The 21,797-nt window shown below is 41.3% G+C and overlaps 1 protein-coding gene across 3 annotated transcripts in view; it reads right to left on the bottom strand.

Annotated features, from left to right (window-relative positions):
* PRKG1 (protein kinase cGMP-dependent 1) overlaps positions 1–21,797 on the bottom strand; it is a 1,414,086-nt gene that overhangs the window by 90,752 nt on the left and 1,301,537 nt on the right. For all 3 annotated transcript variants that reach the window (XM_077454156.1, XM_077454155.1, XM_077454157.1), the window contains one exon: positions 12,088–12,153. In XM_077454156.1, the coding sequence (XP_077310282.1) occupies positions 12,088–12,153 (66 nt within the window). The remainder of the gene's footprint in view (positions 1–12,087; positions 12,154–21,797) is intronic.

Genomic DNA, 21,797 nt, shown 5'->3' with positions numbered 1-21,797 from the left:
TCAGAGGATCTTACCTGGATAACTAACATCACGTCACTAACTAAGAAGGCACAACAGCGCCTATATTTTCTCCACCGCCTTAAAAAAGCCAGTTTCCCTCCACCCATCCTTACTACATTCTATAGGGGAACCATTGAAAGCGTGCTGACCAGCTGTATCATTGTCTGGTATGGGAACTGCAGTTCTGCTGACCGCAAAACCCTGCAGCGGCTAGTGAAGACGATAGAAAAGATTATTGGTATCTTTCTCCCCTCCATTCTGGACATTTTCCATACATGATGCTCCAGCAAAGCCATCAGTATTGTGAGGGATCCTACCCAACCCTCCCACAGTCGCTTTCAGCTCCTGCCATCAGGTAGAAGTTACCGGAGTATCAAAACCAGGACTGTGAGACTGCTCAACAGTTTTTCCCCCCAGGCTGTGAGAGCCCTCAACTCCAATCCTCTTTGAAACCTCTTCTACAACCTATAAATTGTGACCAGGAATGTCTCACGTCCCCTCCTTTTTAATCAATCAAAGACTTTTGGAAACATATAGTATATGTACAGTTATGTAGTTCCCAGATGTGTATAGGTTTTCTTTTATTGGTGTTTTTTATTTTCTGTATATGTATAATTATTTTTAATTTATATGTAGCACCGTGGTCCTGTGAGATATAACATTTCGTTCTACTGTATGTTCTTACGTGTAGTAGAATGCCAATAAAGTTTGACTTGACCATTCCTGTACTCCTCAGCCTCTTCTTTAGCTCACGGGGAGCAAACAGAAGCACTCACTCCATGCTATAATAGAGGATTATTAACCATTTATCAGACTTAAACTCTATGGGCCTTACTTAAATTGGGAGTAAAAACCCATCCCCGAATTGTACCTATAGGTAAGCCTATAGGTAACCTATAGGATAAGGTAGTTCACCATTTAGGAGATATTTACTGTTCATACAGCCTGTGACATCACCGGGGCATGCGCTCAGAAAGAACAGCCACCTGAGCCATTCCTTCAGTCCTGTGCTGTAGACAGCATCAGTGACGTCATCGAGGCCCTTGCCACTGACACAGCCGGAGTCTGTGAACCCGAAGAAAGACCGGGAAAAGATGGAATCCTTGTCAGCGATGACAGCTTGTTGCTGGAGGGTTTTGTTCAAAGGTAAGTTTCACATAATGTGCTAGTATGTGATGCATACTAGCACATTATAACTATGGATGGGCTGTTGAAGTCTATGGGACCCAAACGTGAAAAATCAAAAGTGCCCATTTTGAAGAATTATATGCAAGTAATTGGGCAACCGATTATGGGGGTCTGGGTACTGTTCTGGGGGACATGTATCAATGAAACAAAAGTTTGTAAAAAAAAAACATAATTTTTAAATGAGCAGTGATTTATTGCTGCTCAAAGTAAAAGCAAAAAATGTAAAATTCCTTTCAATATAGTGTGTGTGTGTGTGTGTGTGTGTGTATGTGTGTGTGTGTGTGGGGGGGGGGGGGTGTTCCCTTAATCTACCTGAAAAGTGGCACATCTGTACTGTATATAGAAGTTGCTGCAGCCATAATTGCATTCATAAAACCCAAAAAAATACATCTTCTCAGCAAACTTTCTTTATTTTGTTTACGGCTTGAGGAGCCAATCTGTATGACGAGACTACAACGTAGTGCCCTGGGAACAAGATTAGATTAGAGATTTTTTTGGATAGATTCTAGTGTTTCTTCCACAGATGTTTGGAAATAAGTAACAGGTGCGAAAAATTGGTCTCTGGGTGTCAGTGGTGTCTTCACACCATAACCTTATAGATATACCCTTGATAAAGGCAATAATTGGCCTTGCTGTCAAAAATTGCAATGATATGCACCTATATGCAAATGCAAGTAATGGCTGTGTATTGTTAAGGTGCTGAAGCTGTGTTTGAATAACTCAGCTGACTCCTCCATACCTGATGCAGGCTGTGGACAAGGAGGCACGTTTAGCCACTCTGGCAGCTGCGGTGAACTGTGCACCAGTCTCTGCTTGGGTGCCAGAGGATGAGGATGGTTTAGTAAGCCAATCCACCACCTTGTCTGCATGCTGTGGCTGAATAGCATGGGCAACATCACTAAACAGAGGGAATGATGCCCTGCCTGAAGACTGACCACATCCACCTTTGCCTGTGGACACATACGCTGCTGGCCCCCTCACAGTGCCATGGGAACGTCTTCATCTCTTTGTTGTCCTCCCAGACATGATGGGGGGGGGGGGTGCTTATTAACAACATGCAATATAGATGTGGCAATGTGTACATGGATGCACTTTAATCAGTGGGAAATGGTGTTTGGTGCACTTTAACTTGAGTACTCACTACACAGACACACTCCACTGATACAATATAATATACAGAAGTAAAACTGCACAGACGCACTGCATGAAACGCGCAATAACGCACAGAAATATACTGTGTTAAACAGAAGCTAACGCACTGAATTATATGGTGTTAAACTTGCAGTAACACACTGAACTTTACTGTGTTAAACGGAAGATAACACACTGAAATATACTACTTTAAACTTGCAGTAACGCACTGACATATACTGCGTTAAGTGTGCAGTAACACACAGAAATGTACTGCATTAAACGATGCGTAGCACACTGAAATATACTGCGTTAATCTCACACTAAAGCACAGAAATGTACTGCATTAAACAGCAAGTAACGCACTGAAATAGATGGCATTTAACACAGTTTATTTCAGTGTATTACTGCAAGTTTAATGGCACGTAATGCACTGAAATATATGGCATTAAACTTGCAATAACGCAATGAAATGTACTGTGTTAAACAGTCACTACACTCACACTGACTTGAACTATCCCTACACTCACACTAATGTAAAAATGAATGGTCCCACTACACTGACACTGAACTATCCCTAGATCCACACTAAACTGATGTTCTACACTGACAATAGAATCAGAAAGCGCACTATAGCACACTAACTGTCTAATAGCACTGAACAGAGCCCTGTTCAATCTCTATCCATGCCAATGTCACACTGAAAATGGCCACTATTGAAAGAATACTTTTATAGTGTGGGGCGGGATTAACAGCAATGAGCCATAATTGGATAGAGTCATCATGGCAGCATTCAATCATGGCTCCAACAGTGCTCTGTGCCCTAATTGGGCAAAGCTTTCATAGCTTCAGCCAATCAGGGCTTTCAATACTGCACAGTGCATTGTGGTCTTCTGTGGGCCAAAGAAACGGTCTGATAATTTGCCGAACGTGCGAACAGCCAATGTATGGCTCAAACTCATGCTACGGCTGAACCATTCACCCATCCCTAATTATAAAATTGCCTTGCAAGTTAAATCACCAGCGGTTTGCTAGCGGTTTGCTGCTGCTTTAATGATAGTGGCACTGTTTACCTTTCACCAATTACTACTCCCAATAATATGACTATGTGATCAGTCATAGCAACTGTTACACTATATAATCTGTCACCAACTATTCTCACCAGGGCCCTCTTTAACGCAGGGCAAAAGGAACATCTGCCCAGGGCCTTGTCATTGTTGGTGTGCACCGCCCCCTTAAGCCCTACATTGCCGGACAGAGTTCGGCCACCTCCGGTGCTGGTTGCATATTGGCTGCTCGCCTACTGTCACTTGTATATACAGCTGTGCTACTTTTATATTTACAAATGACAGCGCTCCTCTCCCGACAGCCACTCAGATTTATTGGATATACACCAATCTCTGAGAGCAGAGGATGAAGGGGCAGGGAATCTGCACAGGGGAAGCTGCTTCTGAAACCTGCAGGCTGCATGGACATTGGACATGCTGTGAGTAGGATTTGTGACAAAGGAAAATGGGTACTGAAATGGCATAGGAGAGCCTTGTACTTGGAGGGGGGGTGAAGCTCTGTACTGGAATGGGGGAGGGGGTGTAGGAGGGTGTTAAAAGAGCTCTGGACTGGAATAGGGGTGGGAGGAGAGCCTTGTACTTGGGGGTAATGCAATTTTGTACTGGAATGGGGGGGGGGGCTTTTACTCTGCACCTAGCACACCCCTGCACTCTGCTCTTAGCGCACCCCCTGTACTCTGCACCTAGCACACCCCTGTATTTTTCACCTAGCGCACCTCTGCACTCTGCCTCTAGCACACCCCTGTACTCTGCACATGGCACACCCCTGCACTCTGCACATAACACCCCTCTGCACATAGCGCACGCCTAAACCCTGCACTCTGCATGTAGTGCACCCCTAAGCCCTGCACTCTTCATGTAGGATACCCCTCAGTCCTACACTCTGCATGTAGCACACCCCTCAACTGTGCACTCTGCACATATTGCACCCCTGAACCCTGCACTCTGTATCTAGCTTACCCCTGAACCCTATACTCTGTACATAGAGCACCCCTCAACCCTGCACTCTGTATGTAGCGCACCTTTTAACTATGCACGATACCTATAGTAACCAATCAGTAATAATTATTTGCAGAAACCTCTAGTAACCAATCGGTGAGTGGTAATGATGTTCTGTATTCTCTAGCAATCAATCAGTGAGTGGTAATGATGTGCAGTAACCTCTAGTAACCAATCAGAAAGCAGACATTATGTGCTGTAACTTCTAACAACTAATAGAGTGGAAATGATGTGCTGCAACTTCTAGTAACCAGGCAGTGAGTGGTAATGATATGCTGTAATCTCTGAACCAATCACAATCACTGTCTGTTCTAGTTGGTAATTACTGTATGTCTCAGAGTGTGTGTGGGTGGGGTCCAAGAAAATGTTTGCCCAGGGTCCAATATTAAAGAGGGCCCTGATTCTCACTGAATATAATCTGTTTTAATATTGTCAATATATATACATTTTGAAAAACTGACTAATGTCCCCATGAGTGCCAAATTGAATATCATCACTGTATATCACTACTCTCTGACTAATATCAAAATTCACTAAATATGATACCAGACCAATTCATTACACTGTGTATTAATCTGTCACCAGCTACCATAGCCACTTATGTCACAATAAATAATTTGTCCCTATCAAACCAAGTTGTGTCACTGTATATTATTTGGTGTCACTGTGCAGAATCTCCCACTGACTGTTATAGTGGCTTATATCACTGTACAGAATCTCACACTGACTGTTATAGTGGCTTATATCACTGTATATAACCTGTCATTAATTTCACTATATGTCATTTTTTAAATTTGTTCCACTGGGAATATCTCCCGTCACGTTCTTTCTTGGAAACAAAGTGTGAAAGGAAATCTCATTGAGAAGAAATCCTCTCTTAGGCATTTTTCACATGGCAGCAAAAGAGCTCTCCAATGTAAATTCGGGTGTCGTTCCCTGCCCAGAAGGGACTGGTGGATTGTACAGTCGTGTACAGCCAGCCTGTACAAATCATTGAGTGGTTGACTGCAGCCATATAGGCACACACAGCTGTACAATCTACCAGTCACTCCTGGGCAGAGAAATATGCCCAAATGTACACTATATGACCTGCCTGTGACTGGGTGGAAATGGACTTAGTTCCAAAAACTGCACTTATTCTGTTGCCGTCCCAGTGACAACTGTCAAATTTCAAATCTATCACTTTCTGTCTTGTAACAATGGTTACCAATACCTAGTCTTTACAATCTGGTGATCAACATGTTGTCAACCCCCACTGTACTGTAGATATATGGCAATTTATCAGACCTTTATGAAATATAGGGCACACCACAAACTCTTCATCTGCAAGCAATGTTCATGTAATAAGACACACATTTTAATAAAGGTAAAATGAGCAATGATAAATGACTTCAAAGTAAAGGAATATTCCATGTTGAATGACTAGGCGAAAACAATTGTGACAACGTCTAAGAAAAATGAAAATGATTACATGCAAATTGCCATTTCAGTGAAAAATAATGTGGTTTGAGGAGATGAATAATTTGTAGTAAGCACTGTTTTGTCTCCTGCCAAGATGATAGCTGCCAATATAAAGCTTTGAGAAAATGTGAAAGTTGCAAGGATAAAAAACTTAAACACAAATGTCTAATTATTGATATAAACAACTTTGTTTATACAGGTATTTCATACTCTATAATGAAGGAACATTTTTTTTATTATTTCAAATAATTTTATTGCCAGCTTTATATAGGGAATTTTGCATTTCAGTCAACATTAAACATTTTACAATTAAAAACCACAGCTGTAGAACATAGCAGCCATTCCATAAAATTACAAAAAAAAAAAATCTAATGAACATAGCAATAATGGAAGAAAACAAAGTATAAACTGCAGTAAGACACCAATATCAATAAAGTCACAATTGTGGGGATAAATTACAGAATTGTACCAAAGAAAACTGGCAAAAAGGGAGCAATTATCAGAAACCAATTAGGTTTATTATTTCACAGGTGTTAATAAATCTGATAAAATTCACTAGTTTTGTTACAGTTTTCCTAAATGAGCTTCTTTATTGAATAAATTAAATTGGTTATAAAGTCAAAATGAAAAAAACATCATTTTGACTTTATAACCGCTTTGAATGTTTTTTTACTTTAATGCATTTCCTGCATTACAGTAAAAAACATCCCACTACCCGTTCTGCCCTCACCCCCCTGCATCTATCTGGCTCCTCTTATGGCCCAGCGCTTTACCCGGCTGCATTGCTGCTGTCCTCTCTTCCTGGTCTCACAGGAGACACTGCGAGCAGTTGGAGCCATTGGCCCTGTGAGGGTGTGTGTGTGTGTGGGGGTGGGGGGGGGTATGGCTGTTTTTTGTTTTTTACCAAAAATATGTAGAAGAATACACATCCGCCTAAAATGAGGAAAAAATATGTTTTTTTTAATATATTTTTGGGGATATTTATTATAGCAAAAAGTAAAAAATATTGATTTCTTTTCAAAATTGTCTCTTTTTTTTTTCTCAAATTAGTTAACGTTTTCCTGGGTAACTCAGGGATCGGGGAGAGGGAGCCTCTCCAATTTTAGGGAACTTAACTTTTATTTCCCCCCCCCTTTTTTTTTCTTCCTCTCTTCCTCTCTTCCTTTTTTCTTTCTCTCCTTTATAATTCTATATGGCAGCAATTTTCTCCTCTCCAGCGTCACTGAAATTCTGTACTTACAATGTTAAAGGCCTCAATAATAAATCAAAAAGAGGCCAGATTCTATATAATTTACACAAAGCTAAGGTAGATATTATACTCTTTCAAGAGACCCACTTTCGAAGTGGTAATATCCCAGTGTGTTCACGTAAACATTATTCGCAATGGTTTCATAGCACTATATCGAATTCAAAAGCGAGAGGGGTTTCTATTGCTTTCCATAAACATTTACCATTACAGAATTTGGATTATAAGGCTGATTTAAATGGAAGATATTTGTTTCTTAAAATCAGATTGTGGGACAAAATCTTCACAATTGCGAACTTTTATATTCCAAATCATGATCAAACTATGACAATCGAGCGTTATCTTAGTCTTTTAGCAGACTTTGCAGAAGGCACTGTTTTGGTGGGAGGAGATTTTAACTCATCCAACACGGTTCACGTCTTAAAAAAGAAAAATTTAAAATTATTGAAAATACCTTATTAAAACTTCACACTTTGGAAACTCTACATAAAGCCCATTGTTCTCTTGAAATATCAGCCAATATTTTCTCTACAAGGGTATCATTATTACAGTTTTTTAAATCGTCCCAGAGCTTATATCAACAAAGACGAGCAGTGGGTAGATATAGATATGAGAACAAGTGTGGGAAAATGTTGGCTGATATACTACATCCACGTCCATCACAGACTTTTATACCAAGTATAAAAAAAACATCGGGAGAATTGACATCAGATCCACAGGTGCTTCAACAAACCTTTAGGCTGGGTTCACACTGCTGCGGGGGGAGATCCGGATGTGATTCGCACCGCAAATCACATCCGATCTCTGTAGCGATGCGAGTTCAGCCATACAGATAGTATGGCTGAATTCGCATCGCTCCCGCAGCAAACTCGCACGGGACCCTTTTTTTGGTCCGCAACAGAATCGGATCGCATGGGGGTTCACACCATGCGATCCGATTCCTGTGCGAGTCGGCAGATCGCACTGCGATATGTGGACGGATCTGGGGGTGTCATTAACATATCATTGACACTCCCAGCCGTCCGCATAGGGCAGTGTGAACTGCCGGCGGGAGTAATGCGATGCGGGAAAACGCCGCGGATTCGCGGCGTTCCCGCATCGCAGTGGTGTGAACCCGGCCTTAGGGATTATTTCTTGGCCCTTTATAACCTGACCCCTCCATCAATATTGGAGGATAAGGGAGTTGGAGAAAATATTATTAAAGAATATGTGCAGGAAAACGCCATTCCGACAATAGATGAGGTCACTAAGGAATCTTTGGATTCTCCATTTTCGCTTGAAGAATTATTGGAAGTAATCGCCAATATTCCGACAAATAAGAGCCCAGGCCCTGACGGATTTACACCTAAATTTTATAAAACTTTTAAGGAACAGATAGCCCCGTTTATGCTTCAAGTGTTTACCGTATATACTCGAGTATAGGCCGACCCGAATATAAGCCGAGGCCCCCAATTTACCCCCAAAAAAACTGGCAAACTTATTGACTCGTGTATAAGCCGAGGGTGAGACATGCCTGTCCATCCCTGTGTGTGTGTCCGTCCATCCCTGTGTGTCCGTCCATCCCTGTGTGTCCGTCCATCCCTGTGTGTCCGTCCATCCATCCCTGTGTGTGTGTGTGTCCATCCATCCATCCATCCCTGTGTGTGTGTGTCTCCATCCATCCATCCATCCATCCCTGTGTGTGTGTGTCTCCATCCATCCATCCATCCATCCCTGTGTGTGTGTGTCTCCATCCATCCATCCATCCATCCATCCCTGTGTGTGTGTGTCTCCATCCATCCATCCATCCCTGTGTGTGTGTATCCATCCATCCCTGTGTGTGTGTGTGTCTCCATCCATCCATCCATCCATCCGTGTGTGTGTGTCTCCATCCGTGTGTGTGTGTGTGTGTGTGTGTGTGTGTGTGTGTGTGTGTGTGTGTGTGTGTGTGTGTGTGTGTGTGTGTCCAGCCTACCTGTGTCCCGAGCCTTTGTCCCGAGCCTCCGTCCCGTGTCGTGCCTTGCCTTCGTCCCGTCCCGTCCCGTCCCGTGCCGTGCCGTGCCGTCCCGTGCCGTGCCGTGCCGTGCCTTGCCTTGCCTCCGTCCTGTGCCCTCTTCGTCGGCGGCCATTGTAAAATTCAAAAGCCGCGCCTCCTCCTTCGCCTGTGATAGGCGGAACACTGAATTTCCCAGCAGCCTGTGTTCCGCCTATCACGGACGTCGTATCATCCTCGTCCGTAGTACGAGGATGAGACGACGCCCGTGATAGGCGGAACACAGGCTGCTGGGAAATTCAGTGTTCCGCCTATCACAGGCGAAGGCGGAGCCGGAGGCGCGGCTTTTGAATCATAGAATGGCCCCTGTCTGTCTGCTCGACACGCTGATCGAGCGGGCAGACAGCGATGACTCGAGTATAAGCCGAGGGGGGCACTTTCAGCCTCAAAAAAGAGGCTGAAAATCTCGGCTTATACTCGAGTATATACGGTAATTCAATTTCTTTTAGTAATCAATTCTCAAAACAGACTTTAGAATCCCATATCACTTTGATTCCTAAACCAGAAAAAGATTTAACACTCTGCTCTAGTTACCGACCTATATCTCTGATTGGGGTAGATTTAAAGATATATGCTAAACTGATTGCGCTCCGTCTCCAATCACCCCTCTCAAGTTTAATACATACGGATCAGGTAGGATTTGTTCAAAGTAGAGAAGCACGTGATAACATGATCAAAACTTTCTTATTAATGAATTATGCACAAAGGGCTAAAGTACCAGTATGTCTTCTCTCAGTTGATGCGGAAAAGGCATTTGACCGGGTGGGATGGCTCTTTCTCAAACATTCCCTAATGCAAATAGGACTAGGACCTAATATATTCCATAAGATCATGGCACTATACACTAAACCGACAGCTAGAATAAAGATTAATGGCTCATTGACAACTAATTTTAATATACAAAACGGTACCCGGCAGGGATGTCCACTATCCCCTATGCTTTATGTTATAGTAATGGAATATTTAGCAACAGCTATTAGACGGAATATCTCCATTACTGGCATACAGATAAAACAAAGGGAAATAAAATTGGCCTTGTTTGCTGATGATCTATTACTATATATCACTAATCCACATATTGCACTACCTTCTATATTATCTGAATTTCAGCGGTTCGGGATATTGAGCAACTTCAAAGTAAACGTATCAAAATCAGAAATCCTTAATGTGTCGCTTATACCCCAACAAGTTGCTATGCTGAGAGCTAATTTTTCGTTTAAGATTTGCTCTTCAGCATTAAAATATTTAGGTGTTAAAATTCCCCCAGACCCAAACCACTTATATAAAATGAATTGCGTACCTCTCCTGCAACGTACTCTACAAGACTTAAAAAAATACGATGTCAAGCAACATTCATGGTTTGGGAGGATCAATATATTAAAAATGGATATAATACCGAGATTTTTGTATTTTTTTCAAACTATTCCTGTCTGTGTCCCCAGATCATTTTTCTCTACTTTACAATCTGCCTTTACAAAATTCATCTGGGGCCATAAATAACCAAGACTACAAAATAAATTATTATCATTACCAAAAACAAAAGGAGGTGCGGGTGCACCTGACCTGTATTATTACTATGTTTCGGCAGTCTTGACTAGACTGGTGGATTGGTTTTACTGTTCAGAAACTAAACAGTGGGTAAAATTTGAACAAGGGTTGAACCAATTAGATTTAAATGTGTTGCCATGGGTCGATTTATCTGGTAGCAAGCTACATCGAGAATTATTAGAGAATATGCCCTCTCTTACATCTCATCTGTTGTATATATGGGTTAAAACAGTTATACAATTGAAACGTTCTTCGTATGAAGGACCTATGACACCCCTATTTGGCAACCCTTTTTTTCCCCCGGCATTAAATAGGACAAGTTTTCTTATATGGAATAGGGAATCTCATTATAGACTGAGCAATATTTTATGCAAGGGAACAGTTCCGTCTTTATTAAACCTATTCCCTATACAGCGACCATCTTTCGTGCAAATGCTGGAATACCGGCAGCTACTGTCGTTTTGGTCTTCTATTTGTTCGAGTAAATCCCTGGGTAGAGATTTAACACAACTTGAAATTCTTCTGACACAAGATCAAAAACCAAAACATGTTTTATCAACACTTTACAAGATGTTTATAATTAAAAATCATCCGGAGCCCCCAGAATATATAAATAAATGGGCTAATGAGATCAATGTTCAAATTGAGGTTGGGGAATGGGAGAAGGCATTTAAGTTATCCCACTGCTTATCACAGACAACTAAAGCACAAGAGACGAACTATAAGTTGCTTTCAAGATGGTACTGGAGCCCAGTGACATTACACCGTATATACCCAGAGAAACCAGACATATGCTGGCGGTGCCGTAGAGAGAGGGGCTCTCTGATCCATATTTGGTGGAATTGTCCCCTAATTTTTTGTTTCTGGGAAAAGGCTATGCAATTATACACACTAGTTACTGGGGAGATAATCCCAAATACGCTGCAGATTACCCTTCTCTCTATGTTACCAGGAACATATAAGAACATTAAAAAGAAGCTTCTTGGGTACTGGTTGATTGCAGCAAGAACTGTGATACCGCGTCACTGGCAATCAACTCAGTCCCCTACGATAAACGAATGTTCTACAAAAACTTGAAATAAAATCAGAATTGAACAAAATTGTCTCTCTTTGTTTATAGCGCAAAAAATAAAAACTGTACAGGTGATAAAATGCCACCAAAAGAAAGCTCTATTTGTGAAAAAAAAAGGACATCAATTTTGTTTGGGTGCAATGACGCACGGCCGCGCAACTGTCAGTTAAAGCGACACAGTGCCGTACAAAAAGTGCTCTGGTCAGGAAGGGGGTAAATTCTATCGGGGCTGAAGTGGTTACTTAGTTTCATTATATCACGCTAAGAAGCAGCTTTGTCATTTAACTACCATTTCCAAAATAAATAACAGTCTGTGTACATAGTATAGTGAAATAGTACTTACTCTCTGTCGATCACAAGACAAGTCACAGCCTCGGCAGCAATCACATTTGCTGTTCGAACATCCTCCCTGCAAAAGAAAATAACTCTTTAAGTCTTTGTTTTGTATTATACACACACGCATATATGTACATTATATTTGTAATTACTTAAAGCGCATCTATAGCCAAAACTTTTTTACTAGTTTGGGATGGAGTGTTAAAAGGTTAGAACCCCCGGTCACATTTTATTTGTCTGGGGTTCTGCTGGAGAGATCTCACCTGACTTTCTGTCCTGGTGACACCTTTTTTTTTAGCAGACAAAAAGTGAGAGAAAATCTGCAACAGGGAAAAATACAACAATAAAAAGCTGTCAGGGGATCTAGCAATCCCTTACCTAAAGTGGAACTTTAGCTATAACAACTTGATAAAAAAAACAATGTTCTTTAGCAAGGAACATGCATTCCACATTAATAATTATACTAACAAAATGAGTGTGTGCTCTGAATTGCCCCCAGCATTGTTACTGTTTCTGATTGCTGGAGGCTGCCATTTTGCTGAGGTCCAGAGCCCCTGGACAGCAATACATCAGGCTATCAGGCTATCATCAGAGTTTTGCTGGATTTAAACTATATAGTCACCTATTTTTAATGTTTTACATAGTTATACCCACACAAGGGGTCATCCTGAATTGATCTAGTGGGACTTAATTTTCTGACTAAAGTTCCACTTAAAAAAATATCGTAATACGTCTGTATCACTGTTAGAGAGTTTTCCTCATTGTATATAAATATATTTTCAATCACATTTCACACAGAGAGCTGTCCAAATCTGTACAACAATAAGTATAAACTTGTAGTAATGCTGCAGTGTTCATATTACTGAGCATCACCACAGACAAATGAGGCAATCTTGTTCCAATGAAAAATGATGATGTTGGGTGAACAAAATATATTTTATTAGCACTTAGTTGCATTTTGGTAATACCCTGAATAAAATGGAAGTTACTAAGTAAAAAAAAAACAAAAAACAATCTTTTTTATATAATTTAAAACTGCAAGTAAATAACCTATTAACATTGTACAAAGGTATATGCAGTGATATATACGGGTTAATTTATTAAAGACAAATAGACTGTGCACTTTGCAAAGTGCTGTTGCCATCTGCAAGTGCAGAGTGCAGTTGCTCCAGAGCTTAGTAAATGAGGTAAAGCTTCACTTTGCTAAGAGTACCCATCACGTCAAGGAGAAGAAATAAAACCGCATTTTTGCTTGCACATGATTGGATGATAGGTGTCAGCAGTTTCTGCTCATTTACTAAGCTCTGAAGCAACTGCTCTTTGCAAAGTGCACAGGCTATTTGTCTTTAGTAAATCAACCCCTATATATCTTTGCATATACCTCTGTACAATGCTAATAGATTATTTACTAGCAGTTTTAAATTATATATTTAAAGGGAAAACCTGCAATTTTTGCGATGTGCACACAAAAATGTAGTCTGTGAAGCAGTGTTCAGTGGTCTGTGGGTTTTAAATCGCATCAAAATCCTCATTCCTAGCTCAACCCTCCTAGCACAACTCCCCATCCATGCTCCCAGCACAACCCCCCCCCCCCAATCCCCCCTCCTAGCACAACCCACTCCTTTCTCCCAAACCCTTCCTTCTAACACAACTTCCCATACTCCAAAATCCCCCTCCTAGTACATCCCCCCCCCGTACTTGCTGGCAAAACCGAAAGCTGTGTAGACCACTTGACATGCCACAGCTTTAAAGTGGGATCAAACTCCCATGTATGATTTTTTTCCTATATATAAGCCTATAATACGGCTTACCTATAGGTACAGTAAAAATCTCCTAAACATGCACCATTTAGGAGGTATTTACTCTACGCCCTCTGAAGGAACGGTATATCCATGCCATTTCTTCAGAGCCATTCCGTAAACAGCGACTCTCGCACATGTGCTCCGGACTGACGTCATTGATGACACGGCCATTCATATCCTCGAAGCCCGCAAACTTGGAAAGAAGCCCGGATGAATATGGAAGCACCTTCAGTGGTGACAGGGCGACCCTGGAGGGCTGCATTGACAGGTAAGTCTGTCATAATATTTTTTTTAATGTGGTTTAATACCACTTTTAGGGTGGCTTGCACGGTTTTCCATTTTGCTGGAAATATAGCAGCAGGGAGGAGGAGAGAGCCAAAAAGAGGTGCAGGCTGTACGCTCTCTCTCCTCTCTTTGAGTGGCGTGGCACTGTGGCGTGACAATGCCTTTAGGGGTGCCCTGAAACGCATTGTCATGACAACAGCCCCCACATTCCTTCCTCTACTCAATTTGTGCTCCATCCACAACCCTGTACACCAAGTCTCGCTCTGGATCCTTGCTCCCTGAGCGTATGATGTCACGCTCGGGTGCTGGTCCTTGCTAGAGGTTTACCCAGCTGTTGAACTGATCCTCTTCCTCCCACGGCTGCCCCAAAGTTCATCATTGGGACTTCAGCCTGATGGATTGGTCCTTACACCCGGTTCTGCACACATCCTCTCTCCCCATTCACAGCAGAGCATGGTATGTTGCATAACATTCCCATTAATGCAGGGAGATTTTATGTGTTAGTTTTCATCACCTCATATCATGTTTCTAATAACCTGAGAAATGTTTTTACCATATTGAGATCATCAGAGATTCATTCCACATGAATTTTGTCTGAGTATTATTGCTTATTTCCCCACCACTCCTGCTTTCTGGTCTCCCATAGGACATCACATACTGATCCTTAGGAAATTTGTGTCCCAGCCCCTTATCATTGTTTTTTAGATTTCCTAAAGACAAATTCACTGTTCACTTTGCAAGGGAATTTCCCTTAGCTTAGTGAATGTACTAAAAATTCACCTTGCAAAAAATAGCCAATCCCATGGAAGGAAAATATAAGAAAAAACATAGGGGGGGGGGGGGGGGGCATTAATATTTTACTTATAGGTTACCTCTCAATAATATTAATTAGCATTGTATATGTATTATTATTACATTTCTTAATCCTAGACACTTGCACAGTATCACGCTTAATAGAATTGTAAATTTGTATTATTTGAACTACCGTTACACATTATAGAGTATTTTAAAGCTGATTTTGAGCTTTCGTTTCAGTTTAAATAGTTTGTTCGAGCCAAGATGGCCCAGAACAAAATAGTGTCAGTCTGAGCAGCATTCAGCCATTCATAAGCAGCTTTGTATTCTGTCACTGAATGAATCTTAAGACAGTTTTCCTTGAACTGTATGAACTAATCAAGTCTGAAGTCAACTTCAGACAGGGCATGTTGTGCAGTGGCATGGGCTAGCCCGTAAAGTTAATGCATTATTCATACAGTAAGCACACTGAAATACATTTAGAAACGGCATTGTTTTTCATTTCCAGAATACCATTACCATTGTTTTTAAGGGTGGCTTTGTGGCCCAATATTTACAAGCAGTGTTTGCATAATTTTTCAATCCTAAAACCACATAGCAAGTAGTCAGAGGAGACACTTGTTGCATAAAAAGATGTCTCAATATGTAGTACTTCTATAGGAAAATCTCTTTGAACACTTATGCCATGTACACATGACCGGACTTTCTGTCAGAAAAGGTCTGACGGAGTTACGACGGACTTCCGAGCGAACGGACTTGCCCACACATGAATGGACTAAAGTCCATTCGAAAGTCCGTTAGTTTTGAACATGATGATGTATGCTAAAAAAGGAAGTTCAATAACCAGTAGCCAATAGCTGCCCTTGTGTCGTATTTGGTCCGTTGGACCAGCATACAGACAAATGGTTTTCCCAATGGGAATTGAGTCCGTTGGACAGATTTGAAACATATTTTATTTCTAGGTCAGTCTGAATTTTTTAAAGAAAAATTATCCGACTATCCCACACACAATCTGACTATCCGATGGAATGATTCCGTCGGACCTATTCTGCCAGAATGTCCCGTTGTGTGTATGCGGCATTCCATTTCTCTATAGAAATGATAACAGTTCATACACTCCATCATACCATAAGCTAAGTTGGTGGAAAAAGCATTTTTCTCGGTGAAAGAACCGCCCATTTACTGTATAGCTGTACTTAGGCCTGGTTCATACCTATGCATTTTTTTTGTGCGTTTTCAGTTTTTCAGAAATATACTACCATCCATTTAACATGGTTTCCTATAGATAGTTCACATCTGTGCATTTTTTGCAAAAAGCCAGGGATTTGTTTCCGGTTTTTGGTTCCATAGACTTCAATGGATCAAAAATGTGTATTGAAAAACGTAAATTGGAATATGCAAACTGCAACCTGCATAGGTGTGAATCAGGCCTAAAAGGTTGTTTGAAATTTAAAGTTGATTGCAAGCTACATGCATACATAGCACATCAAAACTATAATTGCTGACATGGGCTGGGGGAAAAGATCCACCTTTATCCACCTTTTACGCCTATTGATTTGAACTCCAATTACCATAACTGTGAGCATCTAATTAATGAAAATATGAGAATTATAATAAAAAAGGGTATAATTCCATAATGATCATAAAGTGTGCTTGTGGTGTGATTGGACCTTGAAGTATACACGATAGCATTGGCCCATGCATGCATTATCACACATTATCTTACTTTGACAAGTATCACACTCAATGGAGATTGTATGGAATAGAAGTATACATTTGCTTCTATAATGTAGAAGGCAATTTGCAGCACTATGAAAACAAGGCAATAGATTTCTCCAGTGCATAAATGTGCTATTTGATTTCTTTTCTAGATAATACTGTTTGTGCCCAGCAGCAAATAAGAAAGAAATAACGTGTGCTCATTTTATTCTATGTATTATAGGATAGCTCATTTATAGGAGAAGAGCTGAAGTTCCACATGGATAAGTAAGGCATAAAGTATTTTTTAGCCAGGTGTACCTAGGTTGATATTTTGACCAAATTTCTGAACCAGCATTTCTTCAGATAGCTAATGGTTCTTTCAAATTTTAATCACAATCAGTTTTCCGATAGCCTTGCTTTTTTTGGTCTTTCTTATGCCGCGTACACACGACCGAATTTGACTTTCTAACGAACGGACTTGGCCACACACGGACACTCCGAAAGTCCGGTGATTTCTAACGTGATGACGTACAGCACGGGACTAAAAAAAGGAAGTTCAATAGCCAGTAGCCAATAGCTTCCTTCTCGTACTTGCTTCTGAGCATGCGTCATTCTTAGTCCGCCGGACTAGCACACTGATGAATGGATTGTCCGCTGAAAGCCAAGTGCGGCGGACTTAGAAAGTAGTTTTGCATCAAAATTTTCAGCGGACAATCCATTTATCAGTGTACTTTACGATGAAAAAGTCCGCTGGAGCCCACACATGATCGAATTGTCCGGCGTAATGCGGTCCGGCGGACAATTCGGTTTTGTGTACGTGGCATTAGATGCCATATTATACCCTACCAATGATTTCTCTGATTGTTTGTGAAGGTTATTGTGTCTAGGGAACATCTAAAGGGTCTTATATTCTAAATACAGCTAGTTTAAACACTTAAGGGTCTTTGCACATGGTACTGATGTATGAAAGCAGGTTCTTCCTGGCAGAAAACTCCTATACAAAAAGTGTGAGTATGGTCCGTGTAGTGTATGCATTTACAGGTTTATATGCCCTTATATGTACATAAAAATTATTCTAGCTATAACTAATCTACTATTCAAGGGGGGAGTTGTGGTTAATGCATGCACCCACATGTATCTGCATAAAATAATGACCGAAAGCGCAGATTTGGGGATTTTACTGAAATTGACCACTTGTGTATGCTGGTCCATTGAAAGAAATAGGCTGCAATAAGATAACTAAAAGGAAACCTGGTGTTTTGGGCACTTGTGTGCATAAGCCCTTAGACCTTGTTTAGACTGAAGAGTAGTCTGTGTTCAGATTGCTTTTTAGAAAGCATTTGGCAGGAGGTGAGGTGGTGTTCTATTGCCTCCTCACCACTTGCTTTAACCTCTTGAACCCTACACTAGCAATGTGGTAGCGATGCACTCCCATTCAGTAGAATGGGTCACATTGAGTGGGCAGTACTGCCTACTCAATATGAAAGAAGGGATAATTTTTGCCACAATGCAATACAAAGCAATGCTGCCACGGCATGTGTACACCCCTGGCCACTGCCTTTGCAGCCTAATGGGGAGAGGATGGGGGGTAGTAAAAATTTGGCTCAATCATGTGGTTTTATCGCCACCCCTGGCTGCTAGTGCAAATGAGACTATAATGTGTCTTCATATTTGCTTTCTGTTAATTACCTACACAGCACCACTCACAGAGAGACAGGCAGCCAGCTGTGTAAGCTCATCAACATAGTCGCTGTTCATGATTTCTGAATGGATAAGGAGGAAGGACTTGTGATGTGTAGGACATACAGTACATGTGGGCCATATAACTGAGATCCATGAACATGATTTTTTTTCTGCCAGATCTGTGCTAAAATTATGCAGACAACTATTTTGACATTCAGTGAGGGATTTTATACAGATACAACCATAATCATTGATGTGTAAAGTACCTCATTACATGTACTAATTTGTATCTGCCGATCAGAAAGATACATATATATGCTTAGACTAATAAAACATGAGTTTAGATTAGATTGAACAGGTTCTCTAGTTTTAATTAGCTTAGTGATTTAGTATGAATTGAATATATAAAAAAAAGAAAACACATTTTCAAGCCTGGATTGTAATAGATGAGGCTTTTAATGACATTAGGAATGACAAAACATTTAATCGAATTTTTATTAGAATAACCTGTAACAACTGTAGAGGTTTGCTCACTGATCATACACTTATATCATAAACATGCAAATAAACTGAAAGGTTCATATTTGACAGTAGGCATCCGAAAAAGAAACGGTTGCATTAGGCCCCTTTCACACTGGGGCAGGAGCAGCGTCGGCGGTAAAACAGCGCTATTTTTAGCGCTGCTTTACCATAGTTTTAGTGCCATTTTGCCGGCAGTACAGCCGCACTGCCCCATTGATTTCAATGGGTAGGAGTGGTGAACGAGCGGTGTATACAACATAATAAAAAAAATTCATTGGTGGTTGCACACGATCAGAGCTGCACTATCTACCTGCAAGAGACCCACATCGGTAATTTAACCACTTGCCTACTGGGCACTTTCCCCCCCTTCCTGCCCGGGCCAATATTCAGCATTCAGAGCTGTCATACTTTGAATGACAATTACGTGGTCACTGTACCCATATAAAATGTTATCATTTGTTTTCACACAAACAGAGCTTTTTGTTGGTATTTAATCACTTTTGGGGGTTTTATTTTTTGCTAAACAAACAAAAAAGTCCAAACATTTTGAAAAAAAAAAACAGTTTTCATACTTTGTTATAACATTTTGCAAACAGGGGGGTGTGGCTTGGCAAGTAACAAGGATGGCAGCACACTGAGGGAGCTCCTCTGCGCATGTGGCCGTTTACAGCCTAACATCTGACCACCAGTTCTCAAACATTGGGCAAAAGGCTCTACACCACCCCCAATCTCGTCCATGCTGTGGTTCGGCAGCCTATCCAGCAAGGAACATCACAGATCTCTTCAAAAACAAGTCTGCAGCTTGCAGCAACATGATAGGATCCAAGATGGCGCCGACACACTACAGTGAGGACCCCCAATAGGCTCCTGAGGACTCAGGTAAGGGTAAACCCCGATCGAAACACCCCTAACCTACTCTGATATGTCAGTGTTTGCAGCGGACATTAAAGAGGAAGTAAACTCTCCCACTCTGATTCTTCTTTTCATTTAGTCCATTATAATAAGTCATTATCAGACTATAGCCACTGTAATCCAGCCTAAATCGCATATTACTTACTGTTTAAAGAAACTTTAAAAAAATTGTTTCCAGGGGTTAGGCAGCACCATCTTAAGTATTGTTTTCTGAGTCTACAGTGCAGTGTATTTCCGCCCTTACATTGAGCACTTCTTGTACTGTTAACCAAGCCTCCTTCTTAATCCAATGTTTCTATGACAACCCTGCTTCCCTGTTCATAGCTTACTTGTTTATTTCATAGTATTTACTTGTGCCTATGTCTAATGTTTCCCTTTGTCAGACTTATCAGCTCCAACTGATAAGACTGCAGTAATGGCCCATATTTAGACGATATGAGGTCACATGGTCACGTGTTGTGTAGGAGGAAGCTCTGAGTGATTAGCTGAGTTCACTGTTGTGCCATAGGAAGTCCTGATAACAGATAGATAAGACATAGACAGTGTGCCTTAAATCAGGGGAGATCTGGGCATGCTCAGTGACTTCATTCTACAGAACAACAAGGATTACAACAATACTAAGCAAGTAAGGAGATATCTACAAGCAGTGTTCATTAGGGTTTTTTATGCTGATTTACATGAGACAAAGTTGTGGGGGAGGGTTTACAACCACTTTAAGTCCACCTTTTCTGCAGCAATTACTAATTACTGACTTGAAAACAAATCTGCTTGTGCTGACTGTGAAGCTGGCATCTGCAGAAGCCACAGGGAAACACAGAGATAAGGCCATACACAGATTGGAAAGGATCTCTGTTACACAGTCACAGAACTTCATAGAAATGAATAGACATAGTAAAGATTTGAATAACGGGCTGAAGATGCAGCATAAGAGTGAGGGGAATCCCAGAAACTGTGGAGCCTGACTAGATTGTCCCAGCTTTACAGCGGGTCTTTAATAGTTTTCTCAAAAAACAAGAGGGCATGGAGATTGACTTTGTGAGAGCACATAGAGCTCTAAGCCCTTGTACACACGATCGGAGATTTCGAGAACCAAATCCGTCGGATTTTGTCCGAAACTGTTGCATACACACGGTCGGACTAAGTTGTCGAAAAATCCGATCATTCAGAACGTGATGACATAATTTCGTTACGATGGGACTACGTTCAGGCTAGTAGCCAATAGCTTTGATGTAGGAATTTGATCTGAGCATGCGTGGCACTTGGTCCTATCAAAATTCTCTACACATGATCGGAGTATGTCCGATCGAACCAGTTGGTCGGGAAATATTTCCAACATGTTGGAAAATTGGGTCCGACGGATATTCCAACGGAATCAGTCCGATGCATACCACACACAGTCGGATTATCCGACAACACGGTCCGATAGGACACATTCCGATGGATTCTCCGACCGTGTGTACAAGGGCTAAGACCGAGGGGACCTGAGAGTGCACCAGCGAGAGACATATGATGTTGTCTGCAAAGTTTTGTCCTCAAAGAGGAAATCATGCGTAAAGTTAGGAGGAATGATCACATTATCTTCAATGGAGAAACTATAATGTTATTCCAGGGCCTTTCCCAGATCACTGTAAAGAATCTGCGAGCTCTGTGGCCCCTACTTGAGAAGCTAAGGGAAAGGGATCTGAAATATACCTGCCGATTCCCACTTGCTCCGACAGTCTCGCACAATGGTCAACAACGTGCTGCTCACACCAGCAGACTTGCCGGACTTCTGCAATGCACGGAATTTGGGTTCCCAAGAGTGGTACTTCAACTTCTTGCATGTCCCCTTGGTAAGAAGCCCCCCTAGATCATCTTTTTCTACCCCAGACAAGATCAAAGCATACCTGTGGTGCAGGATCCAAAGCAGGAACACCTAGGATGCAAGCTGAAGCAGCTTGAGACCAAGATGACAACTGATCCATTTACTCATTGCCTCCTTTCCCCCCCTCCAGTTTGAGCCCCTGGTAACCAGTGG

This window comes from Lithobates pipiens, unplaced genomic scaffold (assembly GCF_037356315.1).
Source record: "Lithobates pipiens isolate NorthernLeopardFrog02 unplaced genomic scaffold, aLitPip1_a1.2 Scaffold_25, whole genome shotgun sequence".
Lineage (NCBI taxonomy): Eukaryota > Metazoa > Chordata > Amphibia > Anura > Ranidae > Lithobates > Lithobates pipiens.
Note: the sequence above shows the minus strand (reverse complement) of the source record. Positions and strands in the feature narration are given on the sequence as shown.